The 23,963-nt window shown below is 50.3% G+C and overlaps 1 protein-coding gene across 1 annotated transcript in view; it reads right to left on the bottom strand.

Annotated features, from left to right (window-relative positions):
* Positions 1-23,963, bottom strand: part of LOC309549020 (WD repeat-containing protein 43-like) — a 53,654-nt gene that overhangs the window by 11,453 nt on the left and 18,238 nt on the right. Inside the window, exons 8-12 of the mRNA XM_082248962.1 lie at positions 14,897-15,068; positions 7,987-8,073; positions 5,519-5,638; positions 3,515-3,652; positions 3,335-3,421 (exon numbers count right to left, since the gene is read on the bottom strand). Of these exons, the coding sequence (XP_082105088.1) occupies positions 3,335-3,421; positions 3,515-3,652; positions 5,519-5,638; positions 7,987-8,073; positions 14,897-15,068 (604 nt within the window). The remainder of the gene's footprint in view (positions 1-3,334; positions 3,422-3,514; positions 3,653-5,518; positions 5,639-7,986; positions 8,074-14,896; positions 15,069-23,963) is intronic.

Here is a 23,963-nt window from a genome sequence, read left to right as displayed (position 1 = left end):
ACAATCCTGTCTGAGGTCTTCCATTTCTTATTGCATTCTTTGTAATGTTGGAATGCTGCCAATGACCCCTCAGCTTTTGTATTTTTTGAATGCCTTTTGTTTTTATATGAATTTTTATGTTGGGAGTTTAGCCACCCAGGGTTTATTATAGTGTCCTTATATTACCCTTGTGTTTCCCATTTCTATTTATCCTGAAACAAATTGGCCTATGGTCACTGTTTCCTACGTTGCCCTGTATTCCTATATCCGTGAGCAGGAGGTCTAAACGCATTGTCTGTGCATTCACCATCTGACCCGTGCAAAAAGGCTCGGCATTTCCTAAGACGAATGTGTGGTCCATTCTGCCCAGTCTATCTGGATAAATAAAATCCCCCATTATAATGACATTTCCCATCCTTGCCGCCATTCCCAGCTGTGATAGGAGGTCCGCCTCCCCCTCTGGTTGGAAGGCCTATAGCACACGCCCAATATTACTTTCCCTACAGTACCTTCCCTTTGAAGCTCTACCCATAGATTCTACCTCCTCCATAGCTCCATTCGTGATATCGTCCCTCATTCACTTGCACATTGTTCTTGATCTAGACATACCCCTTCACTCTTTTACCCTCTCTAACTCTGCGATAAAGAGAATACCCCTGAATGGTTTCCAGCCAATCATGAGAGATGTCAAACCAAGTCTCTGAAATCCCCTCGAAATCCTCCTCATACATTAACCGCTCCAATTCTCCCATCTTGTTGGCCGTATTTCTAGCATTGGCATACAAACCTCGTACATTTTGTCCAGTTGCATACTATATCCTTGTTGGATGTCATGAGGCTGCACTTTCAATTTGTCCGCCTACCTACCTTGGGTTTTGGATCTCTGGACAATACCACAAATGCCCCCAATAATGCCCACTGAACCTTGCTCCCCGCTGGCTAATTCTACCTCTAGACCCCCCCCCCCCCCCCCCATCACCTAGTTGAAAAGCCCATCTAACCTTTTGGCCACCTTCTTCCAGTATAGCTGCACCCTTCCCATTTAGGAGCAATCCATCCCTACTAAAGAGCCGGTAGCCAACTGAGAAGTCGGCCCAGTTCTCCAGGAACCCAAAACCCTCCTTACTACACCAGCTCCTCAGCCACTTGTTACCTTCCCTAATCTCCCGCTGCCTCTCTGGTGTGGCTCGAGGTACAGGTAGTATTTCCGAGAATACTACTTTGGAGCTCCTACTCCTTAATTTGGCTCCTAAGTCCCTGAAATCGTTTAGGACTCTCCACCTTCCTCTAACTTGGTCATTGGTACCCACGTGTACCATGACAGCCGGGTCCTCCCCAGCCCTACCCAATAATCTGTCCACCTGATCACTGATATGCCGAACCCAAGCGCCCGGTAAACATACAGTTCGGCGCTCATGGTCTTTGACAGATTGCCCTCTGTCCTAATGATTGAGAGTCCCCTACCAGCAGTATCTGTCTTTTCTTGCTTTAGCCTCGCTCCTGCCCTCACTGGGGGGGGGGGGGGATCTTCTGACAGCTAGGGGCGTCGCTCTGCCCCAGCAATGCTGGTCCCTGACTGGCTTCTCCAACATTACCCAACAGGGCGTATTTATTGGGATGTTCCAGCCCAGGACCGGCCTCCTTGACTCTTTCCCCCTACCCTTCCTGTCAGCCAGCTACGGTGCCTGCACCCTTGCATCTCCACCCGCCTCTGTGCTGGCCCCTGCTGGGTACATTCCCCTACTCTCGTATGGAGATTCTTCTCAGTGCTGCCAGATGTTTCCCTAGATTCAGGACCTGAGCTTCCAGAGAAGCAACCTGCTTACATTTTGTGCATTTGTATTCGCCCTCGATCGCATGACCGAGGAACGTATACATACCACAAGATGTACACCAAGTCGCATCTCCACACCCGCTCTGACATGCACTGTTACCTGTCGTACCTTATATAGACAGGTGTGCGCCTTACCAAATCATGTCCAATCAGCTGAATTTACCACAGATGGGACTCCAATCAAGTTGTAGAAACATCTCAAGGATGATCAGAGGAAATAGGATGCACCTGAGCTCAATTCGGATTGTCATGGCGAAGGCTGTGAATATGTACATCAAACTTTTTCCTTTTTAGGACATTTGCAAAGACTTCAAACTATTCACATTGTCATTATGGGGGAAGGTTTGTAGAATTTTGAGGAAAATAATGAATTGAATCCATTTTGGAATAAGGCTGTAACATAACACAATGTGGAAGAAGTGAAGTGCTGTGGATACTTTCCTAGAAGCACTGTATATGCAGAATGTGGGCGCTTAAGCCCCACCCTCTACTCTAATACACATGTGCATTATATGGGAGGTAAGAAGCTGCTCATCGCTATTGCAGCACAACCATTCTAGGTCAGCGACACCACAACAGGCACCACCATCCAGAGCATTGCCGAGTCCTCCAACATTTCTGTTCCAGTAAGCTGCAAATATCAACCCCCCCCCCCCCCCAAAAAAAAAAAAAACATTAACATATCAGGGTTCTCTGAATTTGCCACAGAGACACGCCCTCTTCTCACCCTTATTTCTGGTGCAAGAGACAAGGTAATAACCAACCACTACATCTCCCATCCATCTATCTCCATCTCCCCTCCATCTATCTCCCCTCCATCTATCTCCCCTCCATCCATCCCTCCCCCTCCATCCATCCCTCCCCCTCCATCCATCCCTCCCCCTCCATCCATCCCTCCCCCTCCATCCATCCCTCCCCCTCCATCCATCCCTCTCCCTCCATCCATCCCTCTCCCTCCATCCATCCCTCTCCCTCCATCCATCCCTCTCCCTCCATCCATCCCTCCATCCATCCCTCTCCCTCCATCCATCCCTCCATCCATCCCTCTCCCTCCATCCATCCATCTCTCCATCCCTCTCCCTCCATCCATCCATCTCTCCATCCATCTCTCCATCCATCCATCTCTCCATCCATCCATCTCTCCATCCATCCATCTCTCCATCCATCCATCTCTCCATCCATCCATCTCTCCATCCATCCATCTCTCCATCCATCCATCTCTCCATCCATCCATCTCTCCATCCATCCATCTCTCCATCCATCCATCTCTCCATCCATCCATCTCTCCATCCATCCATCTCTCCATCCATCCATCTCTCCATCCATCCATCTCTCCATCCATCCATCTCTCCATCCATCCATCTCTCCATCCATCCCTCCATCCATCCATCTCTCCAAAGTTGTTAAAGTATATTTTTGGGTAAAACCATTATGTAAAACTAAATATATCTTAGTACATCGCTTAGAAAATTCCCTTTAAAAAGGTCCAGGGAATCTGTAGATCTCAGGAAACGCTCTTACCTCGTGTAGTAGCGGTATGACAGCGTACACCGGTATCCGCGACACCGTCTTCTTTATTAAAGACTCGTTTTTGGTCTGAAATACTTTCTATGAACAGGAAAGGATTTGACATTCATTACATTGGAATGGAAACAAGAGAAAGAACTGAAAACCATAACAAGTCCCTCCCCCGTCACTTACATTTAGGATATGCGGGTCATTACTTTCCAAACCTTGCACAAGCAGCACGGCGAAGTTGTCCGTCTGTGGCAGTCCCCCTTTAATCGGCACTTTGGGAAGGTCAATATCCATCGCATCGAGCCGCTCCTCGATGGTGGCCTGCAAGAAGAGCGGGATAAAAATCGTCCAGTGACTTCATATTTACACCGCGAGAGGATACAGAGTGAGGCGTATATTTTATATCAGTGCGACTCGCGCTGGAGGAAGACGAAAGATCGCGATTAGAAACCCAATAGTTACACCAAATCCAAACTGGTGAGATAACAGAAGTTCAAGAATATATATATCTCAATTTCTATCTATCTAAACACCCCCCCCCCCCCCCGCAAACATTCTCAGCTAGGTGAATGTGCAAGGAGTCAAAGAAAGCGCATTCAGCTAGGTTAATGCAGCATTGATCCAAGGATGATTCTGTCCCCCGCCACCTCCAAGTGCAAGAGCAGAGCAATCAAAGATCGCCGTTTGCCCAGTTCTCGGTCTTCATTGAGTAGAGAGCCCTCTGCTCTGCCCCTCCAGAGTGGGCTGAAACGCGTAGGGCTGCAGAGGCAGCAATGGGATTGAGGCAACCGTAGGTCCAGGCATCTGGAAAGATCCCAAATTTAATGTCAGGGTGCACCCAGAGTCTGGGCCAGCTGAGTGATACGAGCTGACAGCAGATGTCAGCCCGCTGTTTGCTGAATACGGGTCACAGGAGAGCAGAATGTAGTGTGCTGATGTGACCCCCAGGAGGAGGAGTACAGCCAAACGAGCTTTAGCCATCCTTCTGCAAAAAGAATGGTTACTGAAGAGATGCCGGATACTTATTTTTAACCACTTCCATATCACCAGCCGTAATATGACGTCCTGGGCTTTCAGTGGAGATATTGGGGCGATGGGTGCAGCTGAAGGCATCAGATATCTTTTTTCCCGACACCGTTTAAAAAAAAAAAAAAGTCATAGCGACCGTTTAGCCACTTATTATTACAGTCGTCAAGAGAGAACGTCACACCACTTTCCACTTAAGGGCCAGATTCAATGTATGGAGGGCTGCATTCACCTGCCAATACACAGCCCCCCCCCCCCGATTACACAGCCCACCCCCTGTACCTCTGGGCCCGCCCCCCCTTTTGTTACACAGCCCAACCCACCCCCATGCACCTTTACATTACACAGACCACCCCCTGCCCCTCTGCCCCCCCCACCTTTTACATTACACAGCCCCCCTGCATAGAGCCCAGCCCTAGCTACTTAAACCACTTTATGCGCCTTTTTGCTAAAGACAAGCGCCCAGTGCCTGAGGGTATTAAAATGCCGCTATATAGCCGATTTCCAATCGCTACTCACGTGACTGGCTGGCTCTCTGCTGCTCCTCCTCCCTGCTGACTTCAGTGTGGTGGGGGGGGGGGGGGGGGGGGGACTACTCAGTAGGACATCAGGTATATAGCAGCATTCTATTAATAAACCACAGGGACGTTTGTATATAAAACAAAAGTGGCTTAACCACTTAAAAATGTCCGGGGTCCTGGTGCACATCACATGCACTGACGGGCCGGATATTGTGGCAGTGGGCCTGGTGTGGCCTGCAGGTTGCCCTCCCCTGCCCTAATCAATGCATACAGACGGACGCAGCTAAACCTGACCCGGGCACATAGGTATCAGTAACCCAAACTAATATTAATGGCAAAGATTCAGTCCTGGATTCAGTCCTTCTCATTGTCCCACTCAGACAGCCAAGAGACGTGTCTTCACCTGTTATCTGACACAAGCGAAACCAGACTGGAATCATCATGGCAGAACAATAAAATGAGACGTGTGCGTAATCCAATGGAGGAGCCGAAATCAGAATGGGGCTCCCCAAAATCCCAACCACCCCCAATATCCCATCCACCCCCCCCTCCAATATCCCATCCGCGCCCCCCCCCCCCCGATATCCCAACCGCTCCATTCCTACAGACCACCACTGAGGTCACCAAGAGACATTCTTACCTCCTTGTCTTCAGGCTTTCGCTTCCCATCCACCTGAAACGTTACGGAGAGAGCAGCGCTGTGTCCAGGAATTCCGGGGACCAGGACATTCGTCTCTTTTCTTACAACCGGCGTTTTCACCTAGATTTAGGGGGAAAAAAAAAAAAAAAAAAAAAAGGGTATGTATCAGTTCAGTTCTCGGAATGCCTCCCTATGGACCAGAGAAGTTTTCACCTTTCTGCTATTGGCCAGTTTATTCTGCGATCACCTTGTCATTAAAGTGGTTGTAAACGGCTGGGTGTCTTATGTGCCAGGTATGTTCATAATGTGCTAGTATGCACTGAATACTAGCACATTATGTGAAACTTACCTTAAAACTAAGCATTCCAGCAATACCGCTTCCATCTTCCTTCCCGGCCTACAGACTCCTGCTGTGTGACTGGTTTGAGCCACAATGACATCACTCAAGCGCATGCGCGGGGGAGCCGCCGTTTACAGCTCAGGATTCTGAAGGATTGGCCTGGATGGAGGTCATAGCTGCATATATTGTAAATATCTCCTTAACGGTGCATGTTCAGGATATATTTACAGTACCTATAGGTCATATTATAGGCACACCTATAAGTAAAAGATTTACGTTTACAACCACTTTAAAGCGTTTGTTACCAACATTTCATATTGAGGAAGTCTCCTTGTTCTCTTTGTATGGCTTCCTTTATGGGAAATCCCTGGTGATCCTGCCAGTCCCCACTGCTTTAATAAAAACTGACCACACTAAGCTGGAGGGCACATCGAAGTCAGTTCTCCAGCTATGCTGGGAACTCAGCCTGCTCTCTCCAGTGATTAGACTATCCCGACCTTCCCTGACCAACTAATCTCCTGAAGTTATATCAAAAGCGATTACACAGTACACAGGCCACTCACTTTCTCCCAGCACACATAGGACGACAATAGAACCCTCGGATGAAGTCGTGATGACGAAACGCGCAAGTGAGACATCACATGACTACCAGGACCAATGACTATCACTTCCCAGGAACCACCATGATCAGCAACGTGCGGGGAGATTAATACAAGCCTGACGAGTGGTATATGATTGTTGGCTTGGTGTGCCCTCCCCTGTTGGCTTGGTGTGCCCTCCCCTGTTGGCTTGGTGTGCCCTCCCCTGTTGGCTTGGTGTGCCCTCCCCTGTTGGCTTGGTGTGCCCTCCCCTGTTGGCTTGGTGTGCCCTCCCCTGTTGGCTTGGTGTGCCCTCCCCTGTTGGCTTGGTGTGCCCTCCCCTGTTGGCTTGGTGTGCCCTCCCCTGTTGGCTTGGTGTGCCCTCCCCTGTTGGCTTGGTGTGCCCTCCCCTGTTGGCTTGGTGTGCCCTCCCCTGTTGGCTTGGTGTGCCCTCCCCTGTTGGCTTGGTGTGCCCTCCCCTGTTGGCTTGGTGTGCCCTCCCCTGTTGGCTTGGTGTGCCCTCCCCTGTTGGCTTGGTGTGCCCTCCCCTGTTGGCTTGGTGTGCCCTCCCCTGTTGGCTTGGTGTGCCCTCCCCTGTTGGCTTGGTGTGCCCTCCCCTGTTGGCTTGGTGTGCCCTCCCCTGTTGGCTTGGTGTGCCCTCCCCTGTTGGCTTGGTGTGCCCTCCCCTGTTGGCGCAAAAATATTTTGAACAGAATTATGCTAGGAGTTAGTTTTGGGACATGGGTGACAACTGGAGATGAGGAATTCAACCACTTTCTCATTTGATCCATGGAGGATAAGTGGTTATCCCAGGCAAATTTTTAACCATCTGGTGAGTTTGATTGCCAAAGGGGGAGGTCTCACATGGTGGTGATGGGATCTGCAGTCTTGATTCTCAAATCATAGAGGTGCAATATCTATGGTGTTGGACTTTATGAATTTAAAGGCACAGAAGGTGGAATACATCCAATGAGTGCTGCTAATCTTTGATGATTTGAGGCCTATATTTTGTTTTATAATCTCCTGTTATACTCTGCACTCCTATAGGACTTCACTTTTTTTGTAACAAAAAACATCTTCTCCGAAGAAACTGAAGCTTGGCAATTTAGCCTAACTGCATTGTGCCCACACCCCCTACATCGGCAGGAAAACGCATAGCTGGACACATGCATGCATTCTATGCCAGAATCAGTAATATTGGTGCAGCTGAAGCCTTCCCCCCATCCCAGGTCCTATCACTAACTTTAGAGCGTCAGCTCAGACAGCCAAGAGATGACGACATCACTGAAATTCAGGAGTTTGCGAAACCGTTCTCTTCTTGTCATCATAGCGTACTGCTCTAAGGTGGTCTCCAACATTGAAAGCAGATCATGAATCCCCTCCCCCATGTGATGTCTGCATTGGTAGCCAAGAAACCATGCAATAGAATTAATGGCAGTTGGTCAGGGGTTACTATTGGTCAATTTGCAAGGTTCAAATATCTAAAGACACGGTATATATACAAATCTCATCGCAGCGTTTAGACTGAAGAGCGCCATCACTAGACTTACCTTGGTTACAGCTACTTCTTTTCTAAGGGACACCGACTTGTGGACGTCTCGTACTAAGCATACATGGCGTTCATCTGTTTGAAAGGCCTTGAAAGAAAGCAAGATGGAGTTCAGTCATAATGGCGGACTTATAGCAGATCTCATCTAGTTATATTAGGCCAAACAGCAGAAAAAAGGAAACATTTCTGCAAAGCAAGTGGAAAAAGCAGAACACCGCAAGACTGCAATATGAAAAACTGCAATGCAAAAGGAGACCAACATAGTCTGGGCCCCAACATTCAGCCTGCAAACAATACCATGTGAATGGTGCAACCTTTACAGGGTCCATTCACCCAACAATAAACGTCCCCTCTGCTGTGCTAAATGTGCCATAATAAAAAAAAAAAAAAAAAAAAAAAAAAAAACACACACACACGCACACGCACACGCACACGCACGCGCGCGCGCGCACGCGCACGCACGCCGCCCCCCCCCCCCCCCAAAAAAAAAAAAGCGCCATTCACAGGTTTTGAAAGGTAAACCCACAATGACAGTTTTCAGCAACGTTTCGATGAGGCACAAGCTCCTCTTCCTCAGGATCTTTTCTCTCATCGAAACGTTTATTAAAAAACAGTCATTGTGCATTTACCTTTCAAGACCTGTGAGTGGCGCTCTTTTTGGTTTATATGCGCTGCAGTCTGTGCATCCGGGCCCATTTTTTTATCCCCAATTTGTATGCAGTGGCAGCCATTGGAATTTATATAATTTTATTTTCTATCCCCAATGGTAGACTCTGCACTCTTGTTGGCTTAAAGGGGATTGTAAAGGTAAAGGTGCATTCTACGCATTTCGATAAAAGCCTTCTGGGTGCAGCAGCCCCCCCTCACCCCCTAATACTTATCTGAGCCCCATCTTCATCCTGTGATGTTGCAGACCGTCTAAGCTGCCCGGTACTCCCCGCCTCATTGGCTGAGAAAAGTGTGGTGCAATTGGCTCCCACTGCTGTTAAAGTCAGTCATCCAATCAGGAGAGAGGGGGCAGGGCCAGGGTTGCAGCTGGGTGTCTGAATGGACACAGGAAGCTGTCACTCGATTTGTGTGCCCCCACAGCAAGCAGCTTGCCCAACAGGAGGGAGGGGCCAGGAGCAGCGAAGAGGGACCCAAGAAGAGGAGGATCAGGGCCACTCTGGGCAAAACCAACTACACAGAGCAAGTATGTATAACATGTTATTAGAGCTGCACAATTCTGGATAAAAATGAGAATCAATTTTTTTTTTTTTGCTTAGAAAAGATCCCGATTCTCGGTGTAACATCTACATTATACAAAAAAAAATTGTGCTAAATTTACTGTAGATTTTTTTTTTTTTATTTCATTAAAGTTAATTTCTTTCCCAAAAAAAAACTGAGTTTGAAAGACTTTGTCGCAAAAACATTGACATGAGATTGCAACGATCGTCATTTTATTCTCTAGGGTCTCTGCAAAAAAAAAAAAATATGCATAACGTTTTTGGGGTTTGAAGTAATTTTCTAGCCAAAATACTGATTTTAAACGTGTAAACATGTCAGAAAAAGGTTCAGTCTTTTAAGAGGTTAAACTGTCCTTACAGACGGAAGTTCATTCCTTTGATGTAAAACAGTTATGTCCAACCTGCGGCCCAGAACCACAGGCAATGCGGCCCACTGCCCCCTGACAATTTTTTTTTTTTTGCTGGGGAAGAAGGAAGTCAAGTCGGGGGCACGGCCACAGCGACTTCCAGCTAACTGTAGGCAGAGGCTGCCTGGGAGGGGAGGGAGCGGATTACAAACATAGCGGGGATCTCCTGCTTACCCGGCGGCCGCTGTCTCGCCTCCTGGACTGGCTCCTATGATAGACAGCACATTGGTGACGTGTATCATAGGAGCAGGTCCAGGAGGCAGGACTTTGTATGATGGCAGTCGCCGAATATGTGGGAGATCCCCGCTCTGTGTAATCCAGCTCTCGCTGCATTGGATGGGCACGCACTGGTCCGGCTGCATTGGATGGGCACGCACTGGCCCGGCTGCATTGGATGGGCACGCACTGGCCCGGCTGCATTGGATGGGCACGCACTGGTCCGGCTGCATTGGATGGGCACGCACTGGTCCGGCTGCATTGGATGGGCACTACACTCAATGTGGCCCAGAGAAGCCAAAAGGTTGGACACCCATGATGCAAAAGGAAATTATACATTGTGACGACCTGTGAAGTCGCATGCACCGCGACTTCGGCGCGACTTGCAGAGACTTCACATAATGGAAGTCTATGCAAGTCGCTCCGAGGTTCCCCAAAGTAGTACAGGACCCTTTTTCTAAGTCGGAGCTTGTGTCGCTGCTATTAGAACTGGTCCTGTACTATCCAATGGACCGCGACTTGTCTGGCTGACAAGTCGCCTAAGAAATCGCGCTAATGTGAATGGGCTCTTAGGATCGTGGGGGTGAATCGAGATCTCGATTTTTTAACTAATAATCATGCAGCTCTACACGTTATTTATAATAAACGACTTTACAAGCACTTTAAAGCAAAGCGGAGCATGAAAACCGAGGGATGGATCCAGTGTCCCTCAATAGACTCCAAGGATTTTATGGAGAGTATAAAAAAATTCAGGAGGTTGAAAAGCAATCCAACTGAAGGGATGGGGGAACAATTGCTGGCAGAGCTGGGAAAATAGAACTGGGGAGCCTGCAGATCAAAGTGGCACCTGAAAGACTTTACACCCCAAAACATCCACCTGCAAGAAAGTTAGAGAACATAAGCAGAAGAACCAAATCGGCTTTTTTCACCAAGGAAGATGGCCGCTTTTACTGCCAAGTAACATCTTTGAGAAGGTTGAGGGCCCCCCCCCCCCCCCCCGAAAAGACCTCTGCCCCTCCAAGTTCCATCTTAGAAGCAGATATGGAGGGGGACAGCGGAGGGTGACTGGTGGCGCTCAGACACAGCCAAGGAAATGTCTTCATTGCATTCAGAGAATTGAAACCACATTTTTGGAGATCATCACCGCACACACCAATACTAAACCCACCGCCACTCCAATCCTACAACCCCTCCATCACCGCACACACCAATCCTAAACCCACCGCCACTCCAATCCTACAACCCCTCCATCACCGCACACACCAATCCTAAACCCACCGCCACTCCAATCCTACAACCCCTCCATCACCGCACACACCAATCCTAAACCCACCGCCATACCAATCCTACAACCCCTCCATCACCGCACACAACAATACTAAACCCACCGCTACACACCAATCCTACAACCCCCTCCATCACCGCACACACCAATACTAAACCCACCGCCACTCCAATCCTACAACCCCTCCATCACCGCACACACCCAATACTAAACCCACCGCCATACCAATCCTACAACCCCTCCATCACCGCACACACCAATACTAAACCCACCGCCACTCCAATCCTACAACCCCTCCATCACCGCACACACCAATACTAAACCCACCGCCACTCCAATCCTACAACCCCTCCATCACCGCACACAATACTAAACCCACCGCCACTCCAATCCTACAACCCCTCCATCACCGCACACACCAATACTAAACCCACTGCCACTCCAATCCTACAACCCCTCCATCACCGCACACAACAATACTAAACCCACCGCCACTCCAATCCTACAACCCCTCCATCACCGCACACACCAGTACTAAACCCACCGCCATACCAATCCTACAACCCCTCCATCACCGCACACACCAGTACTAAACCCACCGCCACACCGATCCTACAACCCCTCCATCACCGCACACACCAATACTAAACCCACTGCCACTCCAATCCTACAACCCCTCCATCACCGCACACAACAATACTAAACCCACCGCCACTCCAATCCTACAACCCCTCCATCACCGCACACACCAATACTAAACCCACTGCCACTCCAATCCTACAACCCCTCCATCACCGCACACAACAATACTAAACCCACCGCCACTCCAATCCTACAACCCCTCCATCACCGCACACACCAATCCTAAACCCACCGCCACTCCAATCCTACAACCCCTCCATCACCGCACACACCAATCCTAAACCCACCGCCATACCAATCCTACAACCCCTCCATCACCGCACACACCAATCCTAAACCCACCGCTACACACCAATCCTACAACCCCCTCCATCACCGCACACACCAATACTAAACCCACCGCCACTCCAATCCTACAACCCCTCCATCACCGCACACACCAATACTAAACCCACCGCCATACCAATCCTACAACCCCTCCATCACCGCACACACCAATACTAAACCCACCGCCACTCCAATCCTACAACCCCTCCATCACCGCACACAATACTAAACCCACCGCCACTCCAATCCTACAACCCCTCCATCACCGCACACACCAATACTAAACCCACCGCCACGCCAATCCTACAACCCCTCCATCACCGCACACACCAATACTAAACCCACCGCCACTCCAATCCTACAACCCCTCCATCACCGCACACACCAATACTAAACCCACCGCCACTCCAATCCTACAACCCCTCCATCACCGCACACACCAAACCTAAACCCACCGCCATACCAATCCTACAACCCCTCCATCACCGCACACACCAATCCTAAACCCACCGCTACACACCAATCCTACAACCCCCTCCATCACCGCACACACCAATACTAAACCCACCGCCACACCAATCCTACAACCCCTCCATCACGGCACACACCAATACTAAACCCACCGCCACTCCAATCCTACAACCCCTCCATCACCGCACACACCAATCCTAAACCCACCGCCACTCCAATCCTACAACCCCTCCATCACCGCACACACCAATACTAAACCCACCGCCACTCCAATCCTACAACCCCTCCATCACCGCACACACCAATCCTAAACCCACCGCCACACCAATCCTACAACCTCCTCCATCACCGCACACACCAATACTAAACCCACCGCCACTCCAATCCTACAACCCCTCCATCACCGCACACAATACTAAACCCACCGCCACTCCAATCCTACAACCCCTCCATCACCGCACACACCAATACTAAACCCACTGCCACTCCAATCCTACAACCCCTCCATCACCGCACACAATACTAAACCCACCGCCACTCCAATCCTACAACTCCTCCATCACCGCACACACCAGTACTAAACCCACCGCCACACCAATCCTACAACCCCTCCATCACCGCACACACCAGTACTAAACCCACTGCCACACCAATCCTACAACCCCTCCATCACCGCACACACCAATACTAAACCCACCGCCACACCAATCCTACAACCCCCTCCATCACCGCACACACCAATACTAAACCCACCGCCACACCAATCCTACAACCCCTCCATCACCGCACACACCAGTACTAAACCCACCGCCACTCCAATCCTACAACCCCTCCATCACCGCACACACCAATACTAAACCCACCGCCACACCAATCCTACAACCCCTCCATCACGGCACACACCAATACTAAACCCACCGCCACACCGATCCTAAACCCACCGCCACTCCAATCCTACAACCCCTCCATCACCGCACACACCAATCCTAAACCCACCGCCACTCCAATCCTACAACCCCTCCATCACCGCACACACCAGTACTAAACCCACCACCACACCAATCCTACAACCCCTCCATCACCGCACACACCAGTACTAAACCCACCGCCACTCCAATCCTACAACCCCTCCATCACCGCACACACCAGTACTAAACCCACCGCCACACCAATCCTACAACCCCTCCATCACCGCACACACCAGTACTAAACCCACCGCCACTCCAATCCTACAACCCCTCCATCACCGTACACACCAGTACTAAACCCACCGCCACTCCAATCCTACAACCCCTCCATCACCGCACACACCAGTACTAAACCCACCGCCACTCCAATCCTACAACCCCTCCATCACCGCACACACCAGTACTAAACCCACCGCCACTCCAATCCTACAACCCCTCCATCACCGCACACACCAATACTAAACCCACCGCCACTCCAATCCTACAACCCCTCCATCACCGCACACACCAATCCTAAACCCACCGCCACTCCAATCCTACAACCCCTCCATCACCGCACACACCAGTACTAAACCCACCGCCACTCCAATCCTACAACCCCTCCATCACCGCACACACCAATACTAAACCCACCGCCACTCCAATCCTACAACCCTTCCATCACCGCACACACCAATACTAAACCCACCGCCACTCCAATCCTACAACCCCTCCATCACCGCACACACCAATACTAAACCCACCGCCACTCCAATCCTACAACCCTTCCATCACCGCACACACCAATACTAAACCCACTGCCACTCCAATCCTACAACCCCTCCATCACCGCACACACCAGTACTAAACCCACCGCCACTCCAATCCTACAACCCCTCCATCACCGCACACACCAGTACTAAACCCACCGCCGCTCCAATCCTACAACCCCTCCATCACCGCACACACCAGTACTAAACCCACCGCCGCTCCAATCCTACAACCCCTCCATCACCGCACACACCAGTACTAAACCCACTGCCACACCAATCCTACAACCCCTCCATCTCTGCTGTGTGCAAAAAAAAAAAAAAAAATATCTTTATAGTATTAGGCGTTTTAAGGGGCTGAAGACTACAAAGCACAATTGTGGAAAACACGTTGATCCTCCAGTGGTTCTGGGACTATAGCAGCCCGATACAGAACCACCCAACTCCAAAGATTTGGAACCATAAGATTTTGCCAACTCATAACGGGGGTCATGCCCTTATAATCGGGGGGCGCCCCATGGTCTCCCCATAACATACAGCAGTCTGGTTTGAGGCACACAGACAGTTTTCCTATAGCGAGCACACCTTGTATCTAATGTAGACCCTGTCTGGTGACATACCACTTTCTCGATGACGGGCTGCATGGTGCTGCCATAGTAAAGTAATAGAGACTCTCCGTCCGGGTAGAAGCCGGTAGAGAGAATGGGAACCGGCTTTGGTGTGGCGCTCTCATCATCGCCGGACGTAGCGATCTGTACCGTACTGGTGGGGGCCACCGGCTTCTTATGATTCCTGCAAATAAAACCACAATACAGAGTATTAGGATATTTCCTTCATCCACAAAACTCAACTATTCAAGCGGCAAAATCCCGGACGCCTGTGGCGTCCACAGCAGCATGGTGTGTGAGCCCCAAGAGCATGCTCACAGTACACTGACAGAGCTGTCAAGGACTCTTAGGTCAAAGCTTCTGGCTGGCTCCTGAAGATGTGCCATTGTCCCCTCCCACTGCTTGTAAAAGCAATCAAGTAGCTAGTTAGCCGCTTTGACTGCGATCACAAGAAAGCCAACCAAAAATAAGGGTATCATCCCAGTACAACCATGTGAAAGACCAATGACGTACCAGGTACGTGACTGGTTGGGGGAGCGGATAAACTTCAATAAAAGCTGCAGCAGATTTAAAATTTGTTCATTCATTCAGTGACCCCCCCACTAATCTGGTGACCATATTTCAAACCAATATGGAGGACAACAGCGGAGGGTGACTGGTGGTGCTCAGACACAGCCAAGGAAATGTCTTCATTGCATTCAGAGAATTGAAACCACATTTTTGGAGATCATCACCGCACACACCAATACTAAACCCACCGCCATACCAATCCTACAACCCCTCCATCACCGCACACACCAGTACTAAACCCACTGCCACAGCAATGCTACAACACCCCCCCCCCCCCCCCCCATCTGCACTGACTGGGCCCACCCTGATCTAAACTTCTACAACCCCTCCATCTCTGCAATGTTCAAGAATTGAGGAGCACCGACTAGACACCTTGACCTAGAACTTCACCGCTCTCCAATGGAGGGACCGTCCCCAGCATTACCACAACCAATTCAGGACTATCGACCCCCTTTGGTCATGACACCAGGACCTTAGACCACAGAAGCATGGGGAGAAAACGCTGCAGGGATGAATCCAGCAGCACGAAGGACCAAGTAGTGAGTCTCCTTTAACAAGTCCCCCTAAACCTGCGTAAGCAATTAACAATTCCATTCCTCAGATGTTCATTGACGGACACAACTTCTGATCTTCATAACCGTTGGTTTATACTGCCCCCTACAGGAGTAGGACACTGGGCAGGAAAATAACTTTGCTACGCCTATGGGCGGTCCAAGGGGGTATACTCCTCCCCCCTGCTATAAGCACTCAGTTTTGTTACAAGCAGTGCCAGAAGAAATTACAATTCCACAGAGGGGCGGGAGCTGTGTCCACCAATGACTATAAGAGATATGGATTTTACGGCAAGTCAAAAATGCCATTTTCTCTTTCATTGACGGACACAGCTCCTGATCTTCATAACCATTGGGACATCCCAAAGCTGTGTCAAATATGAGGGGTGGGAACATAAAATTCCCAAGGCTAAACATTAGCCAACCAGGCAACAGGAGATCAACCAAAACTGGAGCTCACCTGAAAAAAAAAAACCCTTGAAGAGGATCAGGGGTCCTCTAGACAGCAGCCTGCAAAACCTTGCGGCCAAAAGAAGCATCCGCAGATGCCAACACATCCACTTTATAGACCTTTGTGAAAGCCTTCCCAGGCGACCGCCTTGCAAACCTGCGTCACCGATGCCTGGACGGAAAGCCCAGGAGGCACCAAACGCCCGAGAAGAGTGCGCCTTGGAAAGGAGGAACCTGACCCCTGATGGAATAGGCCTTCGGCACCGTCTGTCTGAACCATCTGGAAATTGTCGCAAAGGAAGTGGACAACCCTTTCCGAGGTTATCCGTGAGCAAAGTCTGACTGCCCGAGAGACTCCGTAGCTGCCAGGTACACCCCTATTGCCCTGGACCACATCCAAGGCAATTTCCTTCAGATGTTTAGGCCTGGGACACAGGGAAGGCAACACAATGTCATCATTCAAATGAAAATCAGAGACAACATTTGGGAGGAATGACGGACAGGGGCGAAGAACAACCAAGGTGAAAGCCAGAATAACGCCGCCAGTTCCGACACCCTGCACGCAGAGGCAATAGCCACCAAAAAAGCCACCTTCTGAGACAGTGCAAGCAAGGGAATTGCCTGAAGATTCTCAAAGGTATTTTTTGAAAGCACCAAATTGAGGTCCAAAAGACAACGGAGACTGCACTGGACACCCTGAATTAAGGTACGCAACAGGGAGTGTGGCCAAGGGTCATTGGAAGACGACCGCCAAGGCCGACACCTGGAACTTGATGGTACTCAAGGCCAATTTCTGTTCAACCCCCCGTTGAAGGAAGATCAAGATCCAAGCCACCGAGGAAGATTGAGGACAAACCTCAAGGAGAGTCTACACGCAACGTACGTCTTCTAGGAAGATCTACCATCGTACCTGGAAGTAGATTTCCTAGCTTTTAAACAGCACAGGAATCACCGACTTGGATAAACCTCTATCCTTCAGCACCTGGTATTCAACAGCCAAGCCGTCAAAGCCAGCGACTGTAAAGGATGGAAGACTGGTCCTTGGGTCAGCAGATCCTCCCCAAGAGGAAGCTTTCAAGGAAAATGCGTGCCAGTCCGGAGCCACTAAGATGTCCGGAGTCCCTTCTGCCTCGATCTTGCGTAGAAGCCTTGGCAGAAGCTTGAGAGGGAAGGCGTAAAATTCAGATACTGACCCCACGGGGCCACCAGCGTGTCAGGCGTCTGCAGAGGTTTGTGGCTCGGTCACTGATCCTTAGGCACCTTTCTGCCAAGCTGAGACGCCAACAGATCAACCTCAGGGATGCCCCAACGGAGACACAACAGATGAAACCCCCTCCGGATGAAGGGACCACTCCCCTTGGTCCAACGGCTAAGGTAATCCGCCTGCCGGTTTTTCACCCCGGGAATGTGTACAGCGGAGAAGGCTGGAACCAACAGTTCTGCCCACCTTAGAATGCCAGTTACCTCCAGAGCCGGCAGGAAACTTTGTGCCCCTTTGATGATTGACATAAGCCATGGAATTGTCTGATTGAATGTACACTAGACTTCCTTGAAGACGATCCGTCCAATGGTCTAGGCAGTCTGATCGCTCGGAGTTCTAAGACATTGATCGGAAGTCTGGACTCTTCCAGTGTCCAGGTCCCCTGAGCAGAATGTTTGCCAAGGACACCTCCCCAGCCAGACAGGCTGCCATCCGTGGTGACCACTGTCCAATACAAGGGGAAGGAAGGATTTGCCCAGCTGAAGCGCCAGAGAACATATCAGGGACTCCTTCGTTCCGACTCAGCGGGATCTGATTATCCAGAGACTGCGAAGTCTTGTCCCATTTGGTCAGAATCTCCCTTTGCAGGGACCTCATATGGAACTGTGCCCCGGTTTTGTGGATGGAACTAGAGCAGACTTCTGAAAAATCAGAATCCAGCCGAACTCCCACAGAGTTCGTATGGTGATCTCCATGTTTTCCACCAGAGCAGTAGACGACTCCGTTCGCAGAATGTCGTCATCCAAGTAGCCCAGTACCATGATCCTCTGTTGGCGTAACAGCCAATACCGGTGCTAACACTTGTTAAGAACCGAGAAGCAGAGGCAAGACCAATTGATAATGCTCCTCCCCCACAGCAAAGCAGAGGAAGCGCTGGTGACCGGCACATATTGGAATATGAACGCAAGCATCCTCAATGTCAATAGAGGCAAAAAAATCATGAGTAAAAACCCTGAAAACCTTGGCAGAACCAGGACAATCGCTGCTTAAAGTGACAGGTCTTGTACTGCCCTAAAAAGACCTATAAGCGGTCCAGGGACAAGCGCAAGTTGGAAGGAAAGAACCTTGCCGGGGCACAAAAGTGAAACTTGATCTTGTAGCTGAACCGAATGACTTTGCGGACCCACTTGTTTTGTACCAAGGTCCACAGGTCTGGAAATCAGTGAAGAAATCCCTCGACCCCCGACACGCATGAGGGCACACCTTAATGCTGAAGAAGCCTTGCCCGCAGGTCTAGAGACGCTCTTCAGGTTGGCAGACCAGGTACGTTTGGATCCTCCAGAGACGACTCCGAGCCTTTATCAGTCAACCCTGAGGGACAAAAAAAAAACTTCCCATGAGCCCCAAGTAAAAGCTTAGCCCAGTCGGTCAGAGTTTGTGACACCAGGGCAATGGTAAATACCGGCCTCAGTGCCAAACCAGCCGGATCCTTAAAGGCCGGGGACTCTTCCACCGGAATCATGGTTGCCTTGTTCAATCTGGAAACCAGAGGGTCCACCACCAGTGGAACAGTCCACTTCTTAATATGGGACTCCTCATTGGGGTAACACCTAGAGAAGAAGAAGAAAAAATAACGCTTAGGGATCCCAAGGGGACACTTTGGTCATCCCACTCACAGTTTTGTCAAAATAGGCAGAGAAAGGAAACACCTTTGCCACTCTGGAAGGCTTGTGAGTGTCAAAGGGAACCTGCGACTTCGCCACAGCTGTGTCCATCTTCAAGGTCTCACACACAGCTACAATCAGTGCCTCCACCGGTGCCTTTTGGTGCACGGTTGCAGATGTGGAGGAATCCTCACTATCGTAGGATTCCAGGCGCATGGTCACAGACCCAGCAGGGTGTCCCACGTCCACTGAATCAAATTCAGGATCCGATGAGGCAGGAGGCTCTTTTTTGCTAGCCCATCACCCAAAAAACACCGCCACTTGGGACACAAAAGGACTCCAGGACCACCATCAGTGTATCGATGGATGGTTGGGCCCAGGAGAGCCCCACAGCCTCAGAGAGCCCTCCACTCAGGTGGAGAGATGTGCTACACAGACTCCATGAGGGACCCCACAAAAAAAAAAAAAAAAAAAAAAAGTGTAACACTGCAAGTGATAACCCTGACCGTGCTGGCACCACCCGATCGTCAGGCACAAAGCATCAAACAATTCTCAGCAGAGGGAGAGAGAGGACCCCACCAGACCCACCAGAAACAGGCACCCGCAGCCACCTAGAATAATCTGCACTCAGGAAGTGAAATGATCCAGTAGTCAGCACCGGGGGGGGGGGGGGGGGGGCGTCTCCCACCATGGAAGTCACCTCCCACAGGGCTCCACTCTTTGCCGCTGCTATTTTAAATTGCAAACAACCACAAACATGGCCGCCATGCATAAACGTACACAGGCTACAATAAAATGACCGGCCTGCGCAGCACCACGAGGCTCCCAGGGACCCCTAGGCCTCAAGGACAGATCCAGGCAGGAGCCCTCATCAGGTACACCCCCCACCGCACAGCCGATCGGGGGAGAGGGGACACCCACTCACCATACCAGGAACAGGGTGGGCAACGCTTCACAGAACCCCTCTCCATCAAAATAGGGGGGGCGTTTAACTCGCAGGCCTTGTCCAGTGGGGCTATGTCGCAGCTGACCTAGCACAGAGCTGAGGTCTGTGCACGCTCGCTGGTCAGACTGGGATGACCACTGAATCTAGATCTAAATTACCCGACCCGTCGCCTAGTCTAGCAGCTGATTGTAGATCTCACAGGAAGAAAATCCAAAGCAAAAAATTTGCCAGGACCAGAGATGCCAGCAAGGAAGTAGGTCCTTACTAAAAAATAAAAAAATAAAGAGCACCTATAGCAGAGAGAGGGAGTATACCTCTTGGGACTGCCCATAGGCATGACCAGATTTTTCTGCCCAATGTCCTACTCCTGTAGGGGGCTGTAAAACCCAATTGTTAAGAAGATCAGGAGCCGTGTCCGACAATGAATGAAAGAGGGAATTTTTCACTTTTCTAGGACTTTAACTGAACCTGAGAATGTGGAGAACAAAGAGTCATCTCTACATCCTCTCCAGCCTGTAACTTACCCATTCAATATGTGCTGGAATAAGTGCATCTGTCCGTCCCGGCACACCACGGCCAGCTTCAGAGGCTGCAGGAGGAGAACAATACAAGAGATCAGATATACACAGAACAGAAGAAGAACATCTTCCAATACCATGAACCTGCAGTCTACGGTTCCGAGATCCACATCAGATCCAAAAGCAGCATGACCCAAGAGACCCAACAAACCATCAGATGAGGTCAGTCCACCCTAAAGGCCCAATGCTTCTTGTGAACACCATATTGAATTGGGTTCCTTTTGTCACATGGTCCGGTCTTGAAAGGTCAAAGATTTTGGGGGAAGTCTAAACAGACCAAGCCGGCAACCCGGTTTAGGATTACCAGTCTTCTCCTTGGCGACGTAGACCAGTGGTCCTCAACTCAGGTCCTCGGGGCCCACTAACAGGCCAGATTTTAAGTATTATCTTGGGGAGATGCAGACTAAAATACTGCAATCACTGAGCAGCAAATGAGATCACCTGTGATGTAATTTAGTTATCTTGCAAACCTGGCCTGTTAGTGGGCCCCGAGGACCGGAGTTGAGGACCACTGACGTAGACAACCGGGCCGATATAGTTACCATGTCCTACATTCCTCAGGTTAATGGGTGTCTATTCATGTATGGAAGTGGTTTCATCAGTTGTATAAACCGGTTCTTCTGGCTGTGGACATTGGATATTGGATATTCCCCACCTCTGCTGCACCCCACCTCCTTCCTCTGTCTAACCATATTGAGGACAAGCAGAGACAGCAATGTAAGCCTCCAGAAGGCTGATAGCCGGGACCCCCCCAGGAGGGAAAGAATCAGGGTGTCTTACCTCGTCTTTGCTGAGGGAGGGCGCAAGGTCTACAGCCACCGGAGATTCTGAGAGTGTGAAGGACAGAACCGCATTCTTCTCTTTCTTCTCAGTCCGGACCTGCCTAGAACACACAGCGCATGTTTATAGGCCGAACAATAGAAATCCAAACCGTCTTATTACAAGAATACCTTCAGGTGACACCTGCACATCAGAAGTAGTGAAAGTGCATTGTGACCCCCCCCCCCTCTCCCATGCTACCTAGTGGTGACCCTCTTACAAGCAGATATGGAGGGGGACAGCGGAGGATGACTGGTGGCGCTCAGACACAGCCAAGGAAATGTCTTCACTGGATTCAGAGAATTGAAACCACATTTTTGGAGATCATCACCGCACACACCAATACTAAACCCACCGCCACACCAATCCTACAACCCCCCCCCCTCCATCTGCACTGACTGGGCCCACCCGATCTAAGCTTCTACAACCCCTCCATCTGCACTGACTGGGCCCACCCTGATCTAAACCTTCTACAACCCCCTCATCTGCACCGACTGGGCCCACCCTGATCTAAACTTCTACAACCCCTCCATCTGCACCGACTGGGCCACCCTGATCTAAACTTCTACAATCCCTCCATCTGCACCGACTGGGCCCACCCTGATCTAAACTTCTACAATCCCTCCATCTGCACCGACTGGGCCCACCCTGATCTAAACTTCTACAATCCCTCCATCTGCACCGACTGGGCCCACCCCGATCTAAGCTTCTACAACCCCTCCATCTGCACCGACTGGGCCCACCCCGATCTAAGCTTCTACAACCCCTCCATCTGCACTGACTGGGACCACCCTGATCTAAACTTCTACAATCCCTCCATCTGCACCGACTGGGCCCACCCTGATCTAAACTTCTACAACCCCTCCATCTGCACCGACTGGGCCCACCCCGATCTATACTTCTACAACCCCTCCATCTGCACTGACTGGGACCACCCTGATCTAAACTTCTACAATCCCTCCATCTGCACCGACTGGGCCCACCCTGATCTATACTTCTACAACCCCTCCATCTGCACTGACTGGACCCACCCTGATCTGGACTTCAGCTTTTTTTTTTTAGTTGAAGTGGAAACAACTTGAATCATTTTGACTTCTACCTGAAGGCCCCAATCAGACTTGGGGCGCCCCCAGAGATAATCCAGCCAGCTTACCACACACTGATTAACCGATCGTGTACTGCCCGGACAGGAAATACAGGCCCATGGTGTCACTGGATGAGTGAGACTCCCCTGGAGGTCGTATGAAGATGAGGGATGTAACTGCCGATGAGTGCCCGGTGAATTGCTGTAACAAGAACAAAAATCAACATAAATTTGATGTTTTGGAGGGGGAGGTCGGCGGAGGGGGGTGGTGGTCTTATAGAGGATGCAGTTTGGGGGGGTTGGGGTGTCTATGAAGAATGTAGTGGAGCTTGGAAATTGGTGAATCACAAAGATAAAACCAACTCGGTATTCTCCACGGTGATCTGGCTGTCTCAGGAACAGGCAGGGACGGCACTATGGAGCAGACCTGAGCAGGTAGACAGCGCATACCCTCCCCCACACTTACCAAGAGGAGCGTCTGGATTTTAGATCACATTTACCAATACACGATCGATGGAGGGGAGAAGGCAGACCAGGTGGTGCAACCAACCAGGAATCCATCTACCAAGTCACCCGAGGTGAGGACCACCACTGGGCCAGACACAGGGAACCAATGAGTCAAAGCCCTTCTGAGGTTCAGCCTTTTAGCTCCCCTCCTTCTCTGGATTCAGGTCGGTGCAACTTACCCTGGTGAGGTTTTTGGTTTCCAGGTCCCACAGTTTGATCGTCCGTCCCGCAGACAGCAACATTTTTCCATCTGGACTTATACACAAACAGCTGACCCCACCGCCATTGTCTCCTTTCCATTTACTACAGAGGGAGGTAAATGAAAGTTACAGTAAGAAAAACATTTACAGCGTTATATTACAGGAAGGAAGGGTCAATGAGGGAGGAAGGAAGGAAGGAAGGAAGGAAGGAAGGGTCAATGAGGAAGGAAGGAAGGAAGGAAGGAAGGGTCAATGAGGGAGGAAGGAAGGAAGGAAGGAAGGAAGGAAGGAAGGAAGGGTCAATGAGGGAGGAAGGAAGGAAGGAAGGAAGGGTCAATGAGGGAGGGAGGAAGGAAGGAAGGAAGGGTCAATGAGGGAGGAAGGAAGGAAGGGTCAATGAGGGAGGAAGGAAGGAAGGGTCAATGAGGGAGGAAGGAAGGAAGGAAGGAAGGGTCAATGAGGAAGGAAGGAAGGAAGGAAGGGTCAATGAGGGAGGAAGGAAGGAAGGA

This window comes from Pelophylax lessonae (genome assembly GCF_965119305.1).
Source record: "Pelophylax lessonae genome assembly, chromosome: 3".
NCBI classification, from domain to species: Eukaryota; Metazoa; Chordata; class Amphibia; order Anura; family Ranidae; genus Pelophylax; species Pelophylax lessonae.
This window is presented reverse-complemented; position numbering and strand designations above follow the sequence as displayed.